The sequence below is a fragment of the Nyctibius grandis genome, chromosome 1 (assembly GCF_013368605.1).
Source record: "Nyctibius grandis isolate bNycGra1 chromosome 1, bNycGra1.pri, whole genome shotgun sequence".
In the NCBI taxonomy this organism is placed as follows: Eukaryota; Metazoa; Chordata; class Aves; order Nyctibiiformes; family Nyctibiidae; genus Nyctibius; species Nyctibius grandis.
Window position 1 is genome coordinate 117,343,738 of NC_090658.1, and position 19,807 is coordinate 117,363,544.

Here is a 19,807-nt window from a genome sequence, read left to right on the forward strand (position 1 = left end):
TGGAAGATAAGTTTGACATTTAATCCATTTGACTCTCTGGCCATTATAAGAAGTCGCAGATTTTGGCACTGGCCTTGACTAACTTGGAATAGGAGTCAAATAGTTTCTAACAGAATTAAGCCCAGAATAATCCCAATGCTAAAATATTTCTGGAGATTTGGCTGGCAGGAAGCAAAAGGCTCTTACTCTGGTGTAGAGCCAGCCACGTGCTGCATGTTGCTTTCTGATTTGGGACATACAAGTGAATTGCACCCGTTTCCCGATTGACCAGATGTATTGTCAAATCACCTGCAGGAACGTGGTCTGTCCCGTGCCACTGTAACTATGGGGAAGTCTGGAAAAAATGTGCACGTAATCAGGTTTGGACGGAGTTTGCCCTCCTTTTTACAGAACAACCAGAATCACGCTGCTCAGCAGAGTGCTCTGGAGTTCTCCCTCAACAACTTGTCCAAATCAGGGTCCTGGCTGCTTATGGCTTCCTTCCCGCTTGTGTGTCCAGGTTCCTTTCCCAGGAAAAAAGAATATGCAAGGAGAGTGCTTGTCTATGTCTGTGGTGGGCTGACCCTGGCTAGATGCCAGGTGCCCACCAAAGCTGCTCTATCACTCCCCTCCTCAGCTGGACAGGGGAGGGAAAATATAATGACAGTCTCATGAGTCGAGATAAGGACAGGTAGAGATCACTCACCAATTACCGTCACAGGCAAAAGAGGCTCAACTTGAGGAAATTAGTTTAATTTATTACAATCAAATCAGAGAAGGATAATGAGAAATAAAACTAAAGCACCTTTTCCCCACCCCTCTCTTCTTCCTGGGCTCAACTTCACTCACGATTTCTCTACCTCCTCCCCCTTCAGCAGCGCAGGGGGACGGGGAATGGGGGTTGCGGTCGGTTCATCACACGTTGTCTCTGTTGCTCCTTCCTCCTCAGGAGGAGGACTCCTCACACTCTTCCCCTGCTCCAGTGTGGGGTCCCACCCACAGGAGACAGTCCTCCATGAACTTCTCCAACGTGAGTCCTTCCCACGGGCTGCAGTTCTTCATGAATTGTTCCCGTGTGGGTCCCTTCCATGGGGTTCAACCCTTCAGGAACAGACTGCTCCAGCGTGGATCCCCCACGGGGCCACAAACCTGCTGCAGCGTGGGCTCCTCTCTCCATCGGGCCACAGGTCCTGCCAGGAGCCTGCTCCAGCATGGGCTTCCCATGGGGTCACAGCCTCCTTTGGGCATCCACCTGCTCCAGTGTGGGGTCCTCCATGGGCTGCAGGTGGATATCTGCTCCGCTGTTACCCTTCATGGGCTGCAGGGGCACAACCTGCTTCACCATGGTCTTCACCACGGGCTGCAGGGTAATATCTGCTCCGGCGCCTGGAGCACCTCCTCCCCCTCCTTCTTCACCTTGGTGTCTGCAGAGTTGTTTCTCTCACATATTCTCACTCCTCTCTTCTCCAGCTGCTGTTCTGTCCCAAGTGGTTTTTTTCCCCTTCTTAACTATGTTATCACAGAGGTGCTACGACCGTTGCTGATGGGCTCGGCCTTGGCCAGCGGTGGGTCCTTCTTGGAGCCGGCTGCATTTGGCTCTGTCAGACATAGGAGAAGCTTCCAGTAGCTTCTCACAGAAGCCACCCCTGTAGCCTCCCTGCTGTCAAAACCTTGCCACGCAGACCCAATACAATATCTCACTCTGATGAGCTTGGCATGGTGCAGTTGAGGTATAGCCACAGCGATAGACCCTGCTTGAAACCAGTGAGAGTTAAACACCCTCTAAGATCTAAGCCTTAGTAACTTTTGCAAGACTGTGTGGGAATCTTGTAGGAAAGTAGGGACCTAAACTGAGGTCTCGCAAAGTGCTGTGCCATGCCTTCGCTGCTTCTCTAGAGAAAGTAAATCCAGGCTCTGATTTTGGTTTGAGAAATGCACAACTGTGAGGTTCTGGCTGGGAATTTACTCAAAAAAGTGGGGTGGGAGTTCATGACAGCGATCCTGAGTTGGACTGATGTAGGAGCTAACAAATAGTTAAGAAAAAGGCTTTCGAATGTTCTTAATGATTTTCAGTTTCCAACCTGAAATGAGTTAAAGTATTAAGAGGTTTGAATGTGATGGTCACACAGCATTAGTGACTTTACAATGCATTGACCATTTACTAATAAACAGAAGTACCTCTTTTAAATATAATAGAATGATAGTTGTTATGAGCTTTTGTAGTTAAGAAGTCATCATTACTGTGGTTGTGGTACAGACATGAAGGTCTAAGCCTAATTTTGAAAGAATCCATCTAGGGAATCTTCATCTGAAATACTTCCTTCTCTCTCCTCCATTTTTATCATAAATCTTTTTTAGAATGTAACCTCTAATACCGGTTTTCATGGTAAAGAATATGTCAATAGTAAAATTCCATTAATTGCTCTAGAGGGAGTTGGTGTTCAATACTGCACACAAAACTGAATCGCTTCAGAGTCAAGAAAATAAATGTTTGATACATACTAAAAGAGTGGCAGTAGGCACTTACCTAGGAGTCTTTGAAATATTGTCATTTACTTTTTTGTAAGTGAGGAATAATTCTCTTGAAGGGGCCACAGTCTGATTCCCAAATATAGTCTGGTCTCTCTCAAGCTTTACATCTTCAAAACAGAAGCCAAGGGCAAATCAGGGGACCAGATGGATCAGGTTTGTAAAATTGTCATAGTTTCAGTGTCAGCAGCAGAGCTGCAGTGATTTATTTTAACTGAACACTGGCCCATGAATTTTTGGCTCCCTTTCACCATTTCACATGTTGTATGGAGAAATTCTTAGGTACGTCAATTTGTTTTGTGCTTATGCCCATCACTTCAGTTGTGGACCAGGGTCTCATCATGACATCAGGTATTAAAAGCATAACCGAAAGATGTGTCTGTATGTGTTGTTTTCCTTTGTGCTGAGCGTTTGGTTTGTGTTATGTTTACCATTGCTGCAAATCATCCTTGCATCCCTAAGTAATTTGGACGTGTGTGGATATCTAACCTGTGTTGGGTTCCGGATTAAGGTCTGCCTCAAAAGCAAATCTAGAAATAAAATGCAGACAGCCTACGTGGGCCCGCCTAATTAGTAAAAAAGGAGTAAATCTAGAAATAAAATGCAGACAGCCCACTTGGGGGGCCCACCTAATTAGTAAAAAGGAGTAAATCTAGAAATACAATGCAGACAGTCCCCGAGAGGGACCCACCTAATTAGTAACTCCAGTGCAGCCCACGTGCGGCGTGCCTGGTTCAATGCAGACAGCCCCCACGCGGGGCCCGCCAAATTATAAATCACCCGGTATGCTTAACCTGCCTGCAGGTAAAGCACCCCCCCAAAATCCTGACCCGAAATAAAATAGATTCGTGATCCTTGAGTTCGGACAAAGCACAACCGAGGCACGGTATCAATAAACTTAACTCTGACTTTATTAAGTCCAATAATGAGGCAACTCAGTGAGCAAGGAAGAGAGAGAGAGAGGAGTAAAAGAAAGAGAGGAAAAGAGAACAGTTGAGAGGGATAGTCACCACCCCTGAGATCCAGCGGCGTCCCGCAGGGTCCTTTGTTCCTTCTTGGAAGATGGCGGTGGGGGCCCGCGTGGTCGAGCGATCCGGCCTCTTTTATAGAGTTTTTCGGCAGAGTCATGTGACTTGGAGCCGCCGGTCAACAGTTCTCACCAATCACAGGTCCGAGGGCGGGACATGTACGGTTCCTGCGCCGTAGGATTGGCCCATTGTCAGGCTGTCGCCGGATGTGTCTCCGGAGGGCGGGGAGGGCGTGGAGGGCAGAGGCATCCTGGTCAAGTCGGCGCCTAACTTATTGCGTCATAAAACGTCGCCAAGGTCAGGTCGGCCGGGCTTCCACAAGATGGCTTCTGAGCAAGTGGCACACGGTTTCTGAGACAATGCCGAAAGGAAGAAGAAAAAAAAAAAAGGGGGACACGGAACAGATCCCCACAACCTGTTATGCATTGTGTTGTGGCACCTGAGGAGACACTGGGTCTTGCAAAAGGGAAAAAGGCCTTTAGTTCCTATGTCTTTCAGTATTTTATTTTATAAAATAAGACAAAGAAAGATGAAATGGTATGGGCAAGAGGTGGGCTGTAAAAAACGGGCCACAAAGGGTACAGTTACTGGCTTTCCAGTGGAATTAGGACATAGTGTGGTGTACCTGTATGAAAGAAGTGGATCATCTAGATGACAGTGCATTTGATCTTACCGTGGCATCCAGTAGAGCGGGACTTTAAAGGATTAACTTTGTTAGGTTAATCTTTGCTAAGTTAATAGATCAGTTAAGTAATAAGGTAACACCTAGCTATTTATTTTTCACTTATTTTTCCATGAGATTATAAATTCCGAAAAATGACTGCTGTCTAACAATCAAAATAATTGGAAATTTTCTGAGCCTTGTGGCAGGTGATGCTAGTTAAATTGACATTAAAAATGATACTAGAAAATACGTGTAATTTCATAATAGATGCATAGTGTAGGGCTGTGGAGTGTCTCCTGGCAAAGAACAAACCTCAAGCCATTTGAAAATCCTGAGAGAAGCAGTACAGACTGTTGTCACTTGCTGTAAGCTTAGATCAAAAGGATTCTCAATTTTCTCGGCAGCAAAAAATATTCTATGCTGTGTCCACTAGCACGGTATGAGAACAAGAGTTTTACTAAACTCAGTATAATTAACAGGCAGGCACTGGGGGTTTAACCCATGACGTAAACTCACGTTTGCTGTTGAAGTTGCTACTGTCTGGTTAGTAAGTGAAAGACTTCTTGGAGCGACCAGAGTAAAATGTTGCTCCAAAACCACATGCAGTCTCTCTGGGGTTTGAGGAATGTTGGTTTCCTGGAGTACTGACATAGTATGGACTGACTTTAGGTTCAGAGTATAAATTCACAAACCTCTGACTCCAAACAATCTCAGCTTTGGTTGGCATGTATAAAAGTTAGGATAAAGGGCCTACATCCGTCAGAGTCCAGTTTCTGAACTCTCCCCCATTTTAACTACAGCATCTTTTGTTCCTTACGTTTGAAATATAAAACCACTTTTGTCTGGGTTCCTGAGGAAGTGGAGTTTATGTGATTAGTCTGCCAGTCTGTTTTTTAATTCCACTGTGATTTTGTTGCACAGGCCAGGTTCAGCTCAGCTTGAAAGGAGAGTCCTTTACCAGCTGACAGCTTGAATGTGGCACTTTATTTTTAAGGGATAAGAGATTTTCACTGTACGGAAGCAAGCTGTGCTGGGCCAGTTGGCCTCAGAGCTTGAGGATGCTGTCTAATTTTTAAATTCACAAGTATAAAAATAATCTCTGTGTCCTAAGGCGGGGCATGCAGTGTGGCTAAGATTTGTGAACAAGAATAGTTGCAAAATTCTCTGTTTAGGAGTTTAGGAGACCTGCTGGTGTTAAGAGGCTGTGTGAGTCCTCATAGTTGGGTTGTTTGGCCCTAACTCTCCTCAGCAGTGAGGTGTATGTACTGTCCCAGCAACTCCTTCCCCACCAAGGAAGTTGTGGCTGTTTTGCACCTAGAAATTTTGTTGTTTCAGCAGACCAAGCATTAACTGGGGTGAACTACACCATGTAATTTTGAGTCTAATTATCGACATCTTTAAATTTAATCTTAGCTCAATAAGAAAGGTGTTTCTTATTGTGCTTTAGCTTAGAGAAATCCTCAGTAGAAACTGAAGCGTTTTTCCAAAGCAAAGGGCTAATTTAAAAAGTTTGCTTACTTCTGTCACCCTGGAGGCTCACTTCTGAGCTTAGGCTTGAGCCTGTGTGCTACCAGCTTTTTAAAGAGTTCAGATCATAGAATCATAGAATCGTTTTGGTTGGAAAAGACCCTTAAGATCATCAAGTCCAACCATAAACCTAACATTACCAAGTCCACCACTAAACCATGTCCCTAACCACCACATCTACACGTCTTTTAAATACCTCCAGGGATGGTGACTCCACCACTTCCCGGGCAGCCTGTTCCAATGCTTGATAACCATTTCAGTGAAGAAATTGTTCCTGATATCCAATCTAAAACTCCCCTGGCGCAACTTGAGGCCGTTTCCTCTTGTCCTAAATGATGGCCACCAAGTTAATTAGGGGGCTAAGAGCTTATCACGTAAAAGGCGAGGCTAGGAGAACTGATTTTGTTCAGTCTTCAGGGTATTCAGTTACCTGTTGGGGGGTATAGAGGAAACAGAGCCAGAATCTTAGAGGTGCACAGCGATAGGACAAGAGGCAACAGGCAGAAGTTGCAACAAGGGAAATTCAAATTAGATATTGGGAAGAAAATTTTTGCTGTGAGGACAGGCAAACATAGGAACAGGAGTGCAGGGAGGCTGAGAAATCTCCGTCCTTGAAGATAGTGAGGACTCAACGTGACCAAGGTTGTGGGCAACCTGGTCCAAGTTGGCCCTCCTTTGGGCAGACTTTTGGACCAGGTGACCTGTAGAGGTCTGTTCCAACCTATTGTTCTGTGACACAGCATAGGGTGTGGTGTGAGTTCAAGTGCAGTTCCCTATGAAACAGCTTACCACTAGATTTGCATTCAGGAAGGCATGCTTCGAATGTATAATAGGAGCGCAGAAGTGCTAATACCAGTTGAATACTGGAGAACTGAATATAATTGCTCTTTCTGCCATGAAGTTTTCCTGTGTTGATTTTTCACAAAGGTGGCACTTTCTAGATGCCTGAATTGAGGGCTGTGCAGAAATGCTTCTCCAAACAGTATTTAGGGATTTTTCTTTCATTAGTTAACATCTTGTATACTAAATACTTCAAAAAAGTCTGTTTGGTTTCCAAAGTAAGTGCCTAGTTTTAATCTTTTTGTGATACAGCTCCCCAGATGTCAGATGGGGAGACCATCATTGCTTTTTAGGAGCAATGTAGTGTTGACTATCATAAAGCTTGAAATAACATAAATAATTCTTCCTTTAGAGCATAGTTTGTGTCCTGATACCCGTGTATTGCAATGGAAACAGAGAAGAAAGCAAAGCTTCAGTCCATCCTATGTGAAGGGACTTTTGGAAAAAAACACAGATGATCATTAATTAATTAGAACAGCTATGTGTGAGGAGACCAGCCTTAATTATAGCATTTCCTAACTTTCCGATTTACTGTAATGCTTTCACTGTGTTCTTTCTTTTAATAGTTTTTTGTTTTTAAGTATAAATCACAGTTAAAAATTGGAGCTATTTTTACAGCTTCTGACACTTAGATCTTTTTGTTGTGTATGGCACCCAGCTGAAAGAGTCTCTATTGTAGCAGATGATGCTGGCTAACACATGCTGCGCAGCTCAGTGCGGTGACTGTCTCTCAGGCTCTGAGCTCAGTTCTGTTCTCGTCACCATCAATGGGAGTTTTAGCATTGTCTACCCTGCAAGTGTCTCTTTTGTTGATGTCCAGTTGATGTAGTACAACCTAGCAAAGAACTTGCATGTGAGGCATATGCTTTGTACTGAGTGCACTTCGCTGAAATCGGTATCTTAGAATCTGTAAGAGGTGTTGGAAAAATAATGAAAACAATAGACACTGGAAGTCCTTAAAATCTGTACTGTTCAGGAAGGTATCTGCTTAAATTCATTCATATTTTGAGAGCCCGTAAAAGACTTTTTGAACTTTTAAGTATTTCTAAGTATGCATGCTGTCCTGTTTAGGGAACTCAGTGTATTAATGGAAGGTAAACAGCATATGCGTTAACAGAGAGAAGCAAGGTGATGAGACATTGGCACAGGTTGCCCAGAGAAGTTGTGGCTGCCCCCTCCCTGGCAGTGTTCAAGGCCAGGTTGGATGGTGCTGAGCAACCTGGTCTAGTGGAAGGTGTCCCTGCCCATGGCAGGGGGATTGGAACTAGATGATCTTTAAGGTCCCTTCCAACCCAAACCATTCTGTGATTCTAAGCGGGAAACTAACTGCTAAACACTAAATAAATCCAGCAGCAGGGGAAATAAAGCCAATCACTTCAACCATCAGCACGTGTCTAATTTTTAATAAACCTGCTAATACTGAAAGGCTGGTTTTAAAACAAGAATGGTAAAGTTGCGTTAGGAAGCACTCTAATGTTCAAACGCTCTGTATTGACGGTTACTTGTCAAACCTTAATGCATCTCTATTGTGCGTATGCATTAGAATAATCTTTTAACAGGAAAAATCCCTGTAAAGTGGGAAGATAGTCTTTGACGTCAGTGTAGTCGAAAATTAGATCTGCTTAAAACCATTCACTTGCTTTGCCATTGGAAGCCTGTAGAAATACATGAGAGAAGTGTATTTGGTGTTGAGGGCACAATAAATGGTGGGAGGAGATGTTATTTTGGAAGTAATGCTTTTCTCTTCAGAGATAATTGGAGACGTTTATGAGCTGCACAGTCGAAAAGTCGGACAGTGGTTTTGAATGCAACTGATTTTATGAACTTTTGAAAGTTGCTGCAATTCTCTGATTTACAAGGTCTCTTTTGCTTTTGTCTTTTAATAGCTCTCTACAAAGTCACATCAGCTGTAAAGAAATTAGGTGGGAAATACTGATTCTATGTGATGTTGTTAATTTGTAAAACAGGAGAGTACCCCACTGCTGGAATCTCCATCTCTCAAATGTCTCTAAAATAAAAAGCAGGGATCAAAATCTTATTTGTTCTGTCTTTTGCCTTTCAGGTCCAAACCATGAATTACGTTGGACAGTTAGCAGGGCAAGTGTTTGTAACTGTGAAGGAGCTCTATAAGGGACTAAACCCAGCCACATTGTCGGGATGTATAGATATAATTGTTGTGCGTCAGCCAGATGGAAATCTTCAGTGTTCCCCTTTCCACGTACGCTTTGGGAAATTGGGAGTTCTACGTTCTAGGGAGAAAGTGGTAAGAAAGTTGACAATGTTGATGTGTTCTCTCTGTGGGTTAGCTCTAATGTCATGAAAGTTACTGAGTGTTCTGTGGTATGCTAGTCAAGGTTTTCTTTAGACACACTTAAAGTGCCCAAATTGAGGCAAGGTTCGATTAAAAGGAATGGTACTGATTCTTTCATTTCAAAGCATAATTCATAAGACATTGACTATAATAAAAACAAAACGAGCCATGACATTTGTAACATTTATTTTCAATAGAGCAGTATTTTGAATGTGCTAGTTTGGGCCAATACTAGATTTTATTAGTGACTGTATTAAGACCCCTTTGTTTAACATGTTCAATGATGATTACAAAAAGGGAGGTGATAATGAAGCAATATTTTCAGATAACAGAGTGTAGAGGTTAACTGAAATTAGAAAAAGCAGTGAGGACCTTGAGATAAATGTAATTAGGCTGAGTGACCTGCCAATATCATACCAGATGTGAAGTTGCCCGTGAGTAATGCACGACAGATTATTTTAGGAAATAATTTGTAACTGCATACAGTAAAGGTTCTAATGTAGCTATAATTGTTTAGCAGAAAGATCCTAATGTCATCATGGACATTGTTCAATTCTTACATAAATGAGAAAGGAATTCCAATAGTTAGGATGGGTAAAAGTTCAAAATGTTGCTGTGCCAGTAGTATACTGTGTCCTGAAATATAACATAAATATAGACTTGTTCAGGTCTCAAAAAAAATACAGTGAAAATGGAGCTGGTGGCAAGAACAGTTACAGGCAAAGAGAGAGATCCTCCTGAGAAGAATTTGAAATAGTTGGGGCTGTATAGCGGTGAGATAAATGTGCGGAAGAAACAGACACATGAATTGTGTCGAGAATGTAAAACAATTTTTCTTATTTGTGCTTCTCATAGTGTAAAGAGAAGTTTGTTTAATGAATTTGAAAGACAGCATATTAAGAATTTGCATGTGGTAGTACTTCTTGCACAATTCAAAATTAGGCTATGAATTAAAAGAACAAAAAGATTTGTGTGGTGAGTGAAGCATTCAGAATTACATTTAAAAAGATTCAGGACTTCGTATAAGGGCTATAAATTTTCCTGAAGCTGAATGAGTTAGAAAAACATTTTGACAATTGATGGCCTTGTGAAGGGATGAGGAGAGAAACAGAGAAGTTCACTATTTTATCTTTGTTTCCTACACTTCCCTGAGAAGCATTTGTCCAGTGACAGCAGTAGGATAGCTGAATAAGAACTGTGTACCTAAAATAACTTTCTTTTCATATGAGAATTTATTTCTTTTCTTCCAGGTTGACATAGAAGTTAATGGAGAGGCTGTAGATTTGCACATGAAACTAGGAGACAATGGAGAGGCGTTTTTTGTGCAGGAGATGGATAATGATCAGGTGAGAGTCAAAACTAATTTTAATTTGTTAAAAATTCAGTGCATGCTCTTCAGAGTCAGTTTTGAGTTTAGGAATTTTGTTGAAAAATATACCTTTACCCATTTTGTAGTTTTGAAAGTTTCTGGACAATTTTCTGCTGTGGAAATTCAATACTATGCAGTTACTTCATTTTTTTGAGTTGCTGAGATTTGGAAAAGTCTAAAGAAGGTAGTCATATAACTGAAAAATAAATCACAGTCTGTGTTCATGCCAGTGTGTGAACAGAAATAACATGTACAGAGTTCACATGCTATGAAGAGGTGTACAACAGAGGTTAATATGTCCATGGACCTGTTTTTTGCAGAAATCTTTACTTTGAACATATGCACTCAACAGACTGCCAGCAAAAGTGTGCATGCCCTGGAAACATCTGTGCACGTAGTAATTCTGGTGCTCACCAAAGATGTGATCTTGCAACTGTTATTACATTTACATGAGAATGCCTGCTGTTGAGCTGTGTGATTCAATACTAGTCTATATAAGTTATGGTCACACTAATTTTGAATAATCCACACATAATGTAACATAAAAAAAAGCTTTTTACAGGCATTTCTCTTCACATATCCCCAATAATTTTTGTCACTCTCCAGAGTGGGTTGAGTTTTCAAATTCTTATATTGAGTACAATATTACTGGTTTCAGATGAGAGCTGTGTGCATGTGCAGTACTCATCTCTATATCTTTATGTTTAAATCTTCTGATATTTATATTTAAAACTTTTGTGTGCTAACAGTTATTTGGTGACTGAAAATTACTAGAAATACTTCCGTGAGTGTCTAGAGATGTATATATGTGATTGAAGTTATAAACTGCTGATCTGTCTGACTGTTATGTGTCATCTGAGTTGTGAAGGAGAACTGGATTTTTCAAAACGTTCAGGTTATAAACTAGGATTTTGTTTCTGTTCTGTACCTAGCATCAAGTGGATAGAGACTCATGCCACAACCTGGCCGACATCAGATGCTCAGAGGATCCTCTTTATTAGGAGTATTGTTCCTGGCTTGTCTAAGGAGATGCAGCTATGCGACAATTTCCATATGCTATGGGATCATACTGAGCATCCAGATGTCTAAGCTTTCTTACTTTTCTGAGGAATAAATGACTTAAATTTTGGCAATTGGGCATAGATTTTAGAACCAGATTTATTACTGGTGGAAGAATTAATATGTTGCATGGTTTGAATTTTTTCTTTCTCAGGAAGTAATTCCTTATCATCTCTGCACATCTCCCATTCTGTCTGAGGGAACTGCTTTAATGGAAGCTCAACTGAAGAGGAACTCCATAGACAGGATAAGAAACCTGGACACCAATGCATCCTCACAAGTACCACCCCAAGCCCACGGATCCCAGCCTTCTACTGAAACACCTCCAGTCTGTAGCTCTGTGAAAAAAAGGAGGAAAAAGAGGAGGAAGTCTACCCATAAAATAGACAGCTTAAAAAGAGAAGACAATGGAGACACATCAGAAGATGAAGACATGTTTCCTATAGAGATTAGCTCAGAAGAAGAAAAAGAACCGTTGGACAATTCAAGGTATCACAGTGGAATTGACATATGTAATGGAAATCTACTGCTGGGTTAACGTTCCATTCCATACCTTCTAACACTAATTTCTGTCTTAAGTCAGTACACATCGCTGATGACCGTGTTTCTTCAAGAAAAAGCTTTAGGCTAGAAAGATATTGGGAATGTTAATTAGAAAAATAATGAAAATGTCATTGAAAACATAAGAACAATCGTCCATCATGCTGTGAACTAGGAGGTGTGAATCAGATAACATTTCTCTATCTCCTTTTAGTTCAGGTTATACTAATTCTTCTCTGCAGTAGGGGTTTTTTGTTATCTGAAGCATATGACAGTTCAGTAATCAAGTTTGTTTTTTTAATGTCACGTCTTTCCCTATACCTAGGATCCCTGTTCCAGATGTGTTTGTTGATGATGTATCTGACATAAAGGCTCCTTCAGTTTCTATGTTTTCTCAGTCTGCATCTTACCCTCATTCAGATGGAGAATGGTCACGTCATCAAAGGTACTTTTTCTGATAGTACAGTTCTAAATAATCCTTCTCTTTCTATTAATGTCTTATATGCTAGTGCTATGTGAAGTCTTACTAAAAATTTTGGTGTCAAACATGATCACAGTCAACCACTAGATGAATGCTTTCAATATTTGAAATCAGATAGTGTACAAAAACTTCAGGTTAGTTTCATCCTTGTTTCAACAAATGCATGCATACAAATGCAGGTCCACAAATTCTGAAGAGTATTTATATCTGTTAATGTCGCTGTTTGCATATAAATCCTGTAGAGAAGATGAACGTTTTGTGAAATCTGAGTCTTTGCCTGATGCACACACCTGTAAGGACTTCAGTGAATGCAAGTATATAAATCTTTAGTACTTTGGGTGTAATCCTTTTACAGACTTGCAAGATTGGGTTGATGTATAAAAAAGATTTTTTTAATGAATAAGAATATGAGCTTTTTGTGCCCCTTTCAAAGCTAATCTATTGAATTGCACAGTTAGATAGACATGAAATATTTATTGTGTGAAAAGAACACATACAGTACTTTGCTTACTTTTTCCTGTATGTGTATTTGTGTGCCTCGTATACCTTTGATGTCAAAACAGATCAGTTTGGACCTCCTTTCTTGTGTCTGTGGAACACTGTCAAAAAGGGACAATTTTTCACTTAATGTGCATTGCATTATAATTCCACTGAAGTCTCTGTTTGTGTGTGCCCCTGTGCACATGTGCCCCACATCCTCCATGCAGACTGCTGGAGTGGAGCAGTATTCACAAGACCTTATCTTAAGAAGTCTAATCTCAATATACTGCCTCTGTAGTTGAGGGGCAGAGGAAGGGAGAGCAAAGAGATTATTTCAGAGCAAGGGCTTAATTTAAATGTTTTGAATTGCGTTCTAGAAGAAACTTTCTCCACTGACTGGAAAGCTTAATGCGATTAGCTTCACCCATCTGGTGATAGTATGTGTCAGTACCTTGCCCTTTTGATGGCTTTTTGAACTGTATGTTCTGTTTGTTTCTTGATTGCAGTGTTCTGGGTTTTGAAAACTCTAGATGTACATTCAGCATTCATGTAGCTAATGCACAAAGAGCTTACGTTAATCAGCACTTGTGAATAATGAAACCCTGTTTTTCTTTCTACCAACATGCTGTGCTGTCCAGTAAGCCTATAGATTGCACAGGGCAATCCTCTCTTCTCAGTGTTCCAGCAGACGGAGGCCTATCTAACTCTTGTCCTCAACAATCTTCTCACTTTTCTCCTCCAGACAGGTAGAACAGTTATCCTCCCTCTTTTCTGGGCTGCTCTTTAATCCTTTTAACACACTAATACACTTTTAACACATTAATAGTATGTGAACTTCGTTGATCTTACAACTGCACTTATTGCTAACCCAGACACTTTGAAAGAAGGTGACACTGAAAACCACTTCCTCTGTTTGCTTCTTTGTGGGCATAGACTGGAGGTAAGTTACCTTGATGAATCATCCATTGAATGAGGATGGCTAATATAAAATCAGGCCAATGAAAACCTGGATTAAAACTGAAGTTGATTAAGATGGTAAAAAAAAAGGAAGAACTTAGCTTGTGAAAACTTACATTCCTCTCAAGATCGACATTTCCGTGTGGCTTTTTACAGTCAGCGTATATTTTAATGACATTTTTATCCCATGGTTTTCCGGAGTTGTTTGCTTGTGCATAGGTTGCAAAAGTAAAAGCAAAACAAAGGCCTCAGAGATTAAGTGAGCAATAAGAAGCACAAAACTTGTAATGGGAAGAGCCCAACAGCAAAAGAGAACTTCTCTTCCCTGGTCTGAGGGAGGGGAAGACTTTCTGTATGTTGGATTACAGTGGGAGAGCATCTTACAGAGTAAAGATGACACAATAGTTAGGGCATTTTATCTAAGGTTTAGGAGACCCAGACTTAAGCCTTTGCTGTAGTGTAGGATTCCTCTGACTGTGGACTCTTTTCTACAGAGCTAGAAGTGAATACAGACACATTTTATGGTATCTTGAAGTCGAGATGTCTCAAGATTCTGCAGCCAGGCCCTTTCTCTCATTAAGTCACAACAACTGTTAAAAAATTTAAAGTAGGTGTCTGAATATGACATCTACAATTCTCCGTTAGTGCTGGGGAAGCTTTGAGTAATAAATCAGGCTGAATTGCTCATTGCTTATCTCAAGATGGGTGCCATACTAGGTGCCAAAGGCTGTATCGACGATGATAATCTTGAGGTTTTCCCAGCTTCTAGGTCTGCCCTCTTTAACCTGACCATGTTGCAGCACCAAGTCAAGGTGAGATCCTGGGACATTCATGGCTGTTCTTCTCTGTGTTTTTCATGGGAAGGAAGGGCAGGCGCACAGGTTGGGACGGAGCAGTGATGTGTTCTGGGTGGCTCCATGAACTTTATTCTGGAGTTCACCTGTCCTGCAGTCTAGATAGACAGCAAAAGCGCTGTAGTAACTTGTCTGAGTAAGACCCTCTCTGTGTCTGCAAATGTTTTTCTGTATGTGAAATAAGAAACTCTATTATGGCCACCTCAAAGGAGGTTCAGAGGCTCTCAGCTATTGTTGTGACATGTACATGAGGTATGCCTCTTTCCTTCTATCTTTTCTCGGTTTATTTGGCCTCAGTCGAGACAGGATTTTTTCTCAGGTCACACTGCTGCTTTCTCAGGGCTCTCTTTGCTTTCAGTGGGAAACACTGCAAAGATCAGCATGGTTTGCTGTTGCAGAACTGCCAACTACAGGCCAAGTTCCTTATTCTTTTGACATTAGATTACATTAAGTGCAATCGTAGCTGTTAAGGAATACACAGGACTGTGACACAAATATTCAGCATTTATGGGATGTGAATCATATATGCTGATCTAAATGACTGAACTGATGTTTCCCTTCCTTGTGCAGTGTTGACAGGATGAGTGGCTCTAGTTTGATCTGCAATATCTCAACAATCTATGTAAGGCAAGAGAATTTCAGCTGGGCTGGATCAGTGCCTAACTAAAGGATGGGGGAATTGCAAGGCATAATTCAGCCCAGGACAAACGTGTTGGTGGTGGAAGGAATAAAGAAAACATTTTGAGTCTGATCCATGGATGCATTTGCAGGGTACTGGCACTGGGTTACAAATCCTATGGAGTCTTGGTATTCAGCCTTATTGACCCCTAGTGCAAACGTAACATTAATTCAGGATTTAGTTTGACCTAACTGAGCTAAAAAAAAATTAAAGGAATGTGCTTGTGAGCTTTATTAGTCTTCAGTCTCATTTTACTTTGGTGGCAATAGTATGAAGTAAGTAACAGCCAAAGTAGTCTCAGTGCAGGTAAAGAAGATTTACATCTGGCATTACATATGGAAGCAGAACTACACAGACAGGACTGTAGTAGGCATAATTGCCATCTGCGTCCATAAGATACAGAGATTATTGTTGCTGTTCCAGAAGGATATTAGTTGGAGAAAGTAGCTATTCAATGTTAAACAGAAAAAAGTAAAGGTATTTCTCTGTAATGGAAAACCAGCTCTCATTGGGAGGCCACCAACCCTGTATTAATGTTTGTGGGTGGCATAGAAAATTCCAGCTTATGTTCCAGATGATATAAGGAACGAGAATGCTTTAGAATTGTTTTATACAAACAAAATAATTTACCCCGTTTGCCTTGTGGATGCATGTTTGCAGTCTGATTTGGCCTTGGGCCTTTTAAATTAAGATGACATTGCAGTGGTAATTCTGGTCTACCCTGAGGTTGTATTACCATTTGTACACTAATCTACAAGGAGAAATCAACTGAAAAAAATTCTGAAGATCTAACATTTTGTTACTACTAAATCCTTATATTTTGTTGTATAGAAAAGTAATATTTACAGAATGACAGTTATGATGTCTCCATTGTGCTTGTGTTGAAAGTTCAGTAGATAGTGTGTATTCTGTGTACTTTGTTTTCGGAGAGTGAGGTAATATTTTGGGGGTTAGATGCTCACCCTGTTCCTAACTTACCATGGTTATACTTGTAGCTATATCTACTCTGAACCAATAACCCAGACGCGTTCATGGCTCGTTGGGGAGCCTTTTGCAGCAAGAGCCTTCTTAGAGCAGAACTCTGCCTTTTTTAACATACACACGTATGCAAGTGCCATATTTCTGGCACGTGCATGTGTGTGTCTGGGAATATACATCATGGTTCTTGGTGCTGAGTAACAGCCTCGACTTCTTTCCCACTCACAAGGGAACTGTATTTTCAGGGAAAATTATGGAAAAGGCAAGGTTTCCCCCCACCCCCATCAGTGTTCTCCCTGCAAAATGCAGAGGTTCTAGCCCAAACTGAAGCAATGCCTGTATTCTCTCAGGTCATCTGTCTGGGTGAGTAAACCTGGGCTGAACATATCCCAAAGCCCAGACTAGAGATCTTTCTAAGGACAGGGAACTGCTAGAGAGAGTCCAGCGCAGAGCCACGAAGATGATTAAGGGAGTGGAACATCTCCCTTATGAGGAGAGGCTGAGGGAGCTGGGTCTCTTTAGCTTAGAGAAGAGGAGACTGAGGGGTGACCTCATTAATGTTTATAAATATATAAAGGGCAAGTGTCAAGAGGATGGAGCCAGGCTCTTCTCAGTGACATCCCTTGACAGGACAAGGGGCAATGGGTGCAAGCTGGAACACAGGAGGTTCCACATAAATATGAGGAAAAACTTCTTTACAGTGAGGGTAACCGAACACTGGAACAGGCTGCCCAGAGAGGTTGTGGAGTCTCCTTCTCTGTAGACATTCAAAACCCGCCTGGACGCGTTCCTGTGTGATATGGTCTAGGCAATCCTGCCCCGGCAGGGGGATTGGACTAGATGATCTTTCGATGTCCCTTCCAATCCCTAACATTCTGTGATTCTGTGATTCTGTGTAAGTAAACAGTAGGTATTTGGTAGGTTAAAATGGGAGTAGTGCACAGATTAACTCGTGCAGTGACATTTCCTCAAATTTAGATGTTTTGGGTTTAAAGCAGCCATAGAAGCATTATTGCCTGCTGAGATTTTCTGAAGTGCCCAGGCTCCTGATTTCGAAGGTTTCAATGGGCCCCAGGTGCATAGAAAATCCTGTAAGTTCTACAAACTTGTCAGTGGGCGATGTAGAAGTTGCTGAAAAACACACCAGGCATTTCTTGAATTCTTAGCGCTTGAAAATACTTTTTAAATCACATTGTATTGATTCCTCCGTCTGTCAAATGGTAGGTTATACCCTAAGGACTAATAGAAATATGAAATTCTTAGGACCAAAAAAGATCTTCTACAGTGGTATTGCTTATAAATTTTATAGTTTAGTTAGATAACGTAATTATCTGTAGCTAAAAAGTCATAGCGTTTGTCCATATTCAAAGTGTATCTTACTGCATCATAGATGGAAGCAAGGAATAATGTGGATAATTAGGTTGCTATTTTTTCAGATGTAAAATACACAGATTTTTAAAAGCTGATTTGTGTTAGCGTGAAGTAATTATTTTCCTGTGACCAATGACTTCCCTACCAGCTAGCTCTACAAAACTGCCTTACATTGAAAGAGCAAAACTAGTTTGGATATTCAGTTTATCCAGAAGAAGGTAAAGAATAAAACAAACAGGAAGAATTTATACTAAACATGGGAAACCTTTTGTTTTTGAGAGTGAAGGTAACTCAGTTTGGACCTTTGGTTTAGGAATGTTGTGGATTCTTTTGTTGCTTGTAGTTTTTAAATCAGGATTGCACAAGTGTACCAAAGATATACTATGGCTCAGACAAAGAATAGTGGGCTTTGTTCAGGGGGTTCTGCGTGAAATTCTATGACTTACGTTATGCACAAAGGCAGAGTAGATAATCAGAATTTTTCCTTTTGTCCTTGAAATCAGTGAATCATTATTTATTAATGGCTGACTTGACATCACATTGTTGACTTCGCCACATGAAAAATATGCTACAAACTGATAGTTTACTAATTAATTATTAAATATTTTATTTTGAGTAGTCAGCAAAACAAACAGTTAAATATTTTTGAACTGGAAGGGCTCAAATTCTTTGTCTAGCTGTCCTGCTGGTTTCACTATAAACATGCATCCAAGGGTAGAACTGAACAAGTTAGTAGAAGGAAGTAATCAACTGGATTCCTTAGACTAATTTATTACTTAGTCAGGATAAAATGTCTTGTTGATGCGAGTGAGTAATTTCTTTACATCCATTATAACAATACTAACATCTCTTCATGTACTGCTGCTAGTACTATCCCCATTCTTTTTTCCACACAGAAAACCAAAAATCCTTCTGAAATGTTCAGGTCCAATGCTTGTGTTCCATTTCTTTCAGCTTCTCAAATCCTATTGCTGTGACAGCACTTACTAAAAAATGGATGAGACCTCTGAATGCCAGTCTAAGAGGATCCTGAACTGTTTAAACTGTTTTTCCATGCTTTCACACCTTCAGTTGGCTAATGATTATCTAGATCTTTAATGCTTTTGGTTGGTGGATATCAGTTTGGAAAGTGCTTAGTGCATTGTGGTTACTTTAGGTTTTGTAATATTTTTTGTTTGTTTTTCTTCAGCCCATCAGGTTCACGCCCTCCTACTCCTCAAAGTGACTCAGAATTAGTCAGTAAACCTATGGACAGAAGTGGACTGAAGAATAATCCCCACATGCACTGGGCATGGGGAGAGCTACCTCAGGCTGCAAAGGTATCCAGCGTAATTTTTTAATTCCTGCTAGCATCTGTTGTGCTTTAATGGGGCACATGTGCTTATTCAATTGCAGACTGCTGAAGAGGGAATGGATCCTGTTTTTACATAAAATTGCGATGTTTTTTGTAAGAGAATTGCATCTTGCTCCTTAGGAGGTACAGGAAAGTACCTTGTGCCAGGGACATTCTCAACACCGATGATTTACAGTAGAAAATTAAGAAGTACCCAAGACCTGAAAAAGTTAGAAGCTTAAATAACATATAAATCAAATCCTTTGGTAAATCATTGAAATTCATAAATGGTCTTAGATGGAAGCTAGGTGCTTGGTGTCAGCAGTGTGATTCACAAAAATTAAAATCGGTTGCCTGAGTACATAAGCATCCAGAAACACCTGCAGTTCTGTATCTCTGCGTGCCCAGACATGCCATTCTTGGCTGGCTTGGTGCCTGTCTCCTCCCTGAAGCCATTTGGCCCAGCTGGATGGCAGGATCTGTAGTGTGCCAGCAGCATTGTCTCCCATGCTGCGCAGTAGCCATGTGCAACTGAGTATGCTGCAGGTCAGTCAGGTACTGACCGGCCCCTTACAATAGCTATGGAGTCAGAGCATTCACACAGGAAAGGGGACACTTAGGGCTTATGCCTGCTTCAGGGTGTGAGAAATAAAGGGCAGGTTTCAGTGGCATACTACAACTATGGGGGCAGGGATGGTGCAGGGTTTGGCCCCTTCTGCTGAAGGTTGGCTTCTCTGCAGAAAGGACTGCAGGAGTGATTGGGTCAGGAACAGTATAAAGAAACAAAATTCCTGCTTTGCAGGCCAGGGAAGTGGGTGTTCTCCTCAG

The 19,807-nt window shown here is 41.1% G+C and overlaps 1 protein-coding gene across 5 annotated transcripts in view; it reads left to right on the top strand.

Moving 5' to 3' along the window:
* The window catches only part of LPIN1 (lipin 1), a 102,230-nt gene that overhangs the window by 49,245 nt on the left and 33,178 nt on the right, over window positions 1–19,807 (top strand). For all 5 annotated transcript variants that reach the window (XM_068409821.1, XM_068409828.1, XM_068409804.1 and 2 more), the window contains 6 exons: window positions 8,630–8,830; window positions 10,129–10,224; window positions 11,461–11,795; window positions 12,172–12,291; window positions 13,446–13,553; window positions 18,836–18,965. In XM_068409821.1, the coding sequence (XP_068265922.1) occupies window positions 8,630–8,830; window positions 10,129–10,224; window positions 11,461–11,795; window positions 12,172–12,291; window positions 13,446–13,553; window positions 18,836–18,965 (990 nt within the window). The remainder of the gene's footprint in view (window positions 1–8,629; window positions 8,831–10,128; window positions 10,225–11,460; window positions 11,796–12,171; window positions 12,292–13,445; window positions 13,554–18,835; window positions 18,966–19,807) is intronic.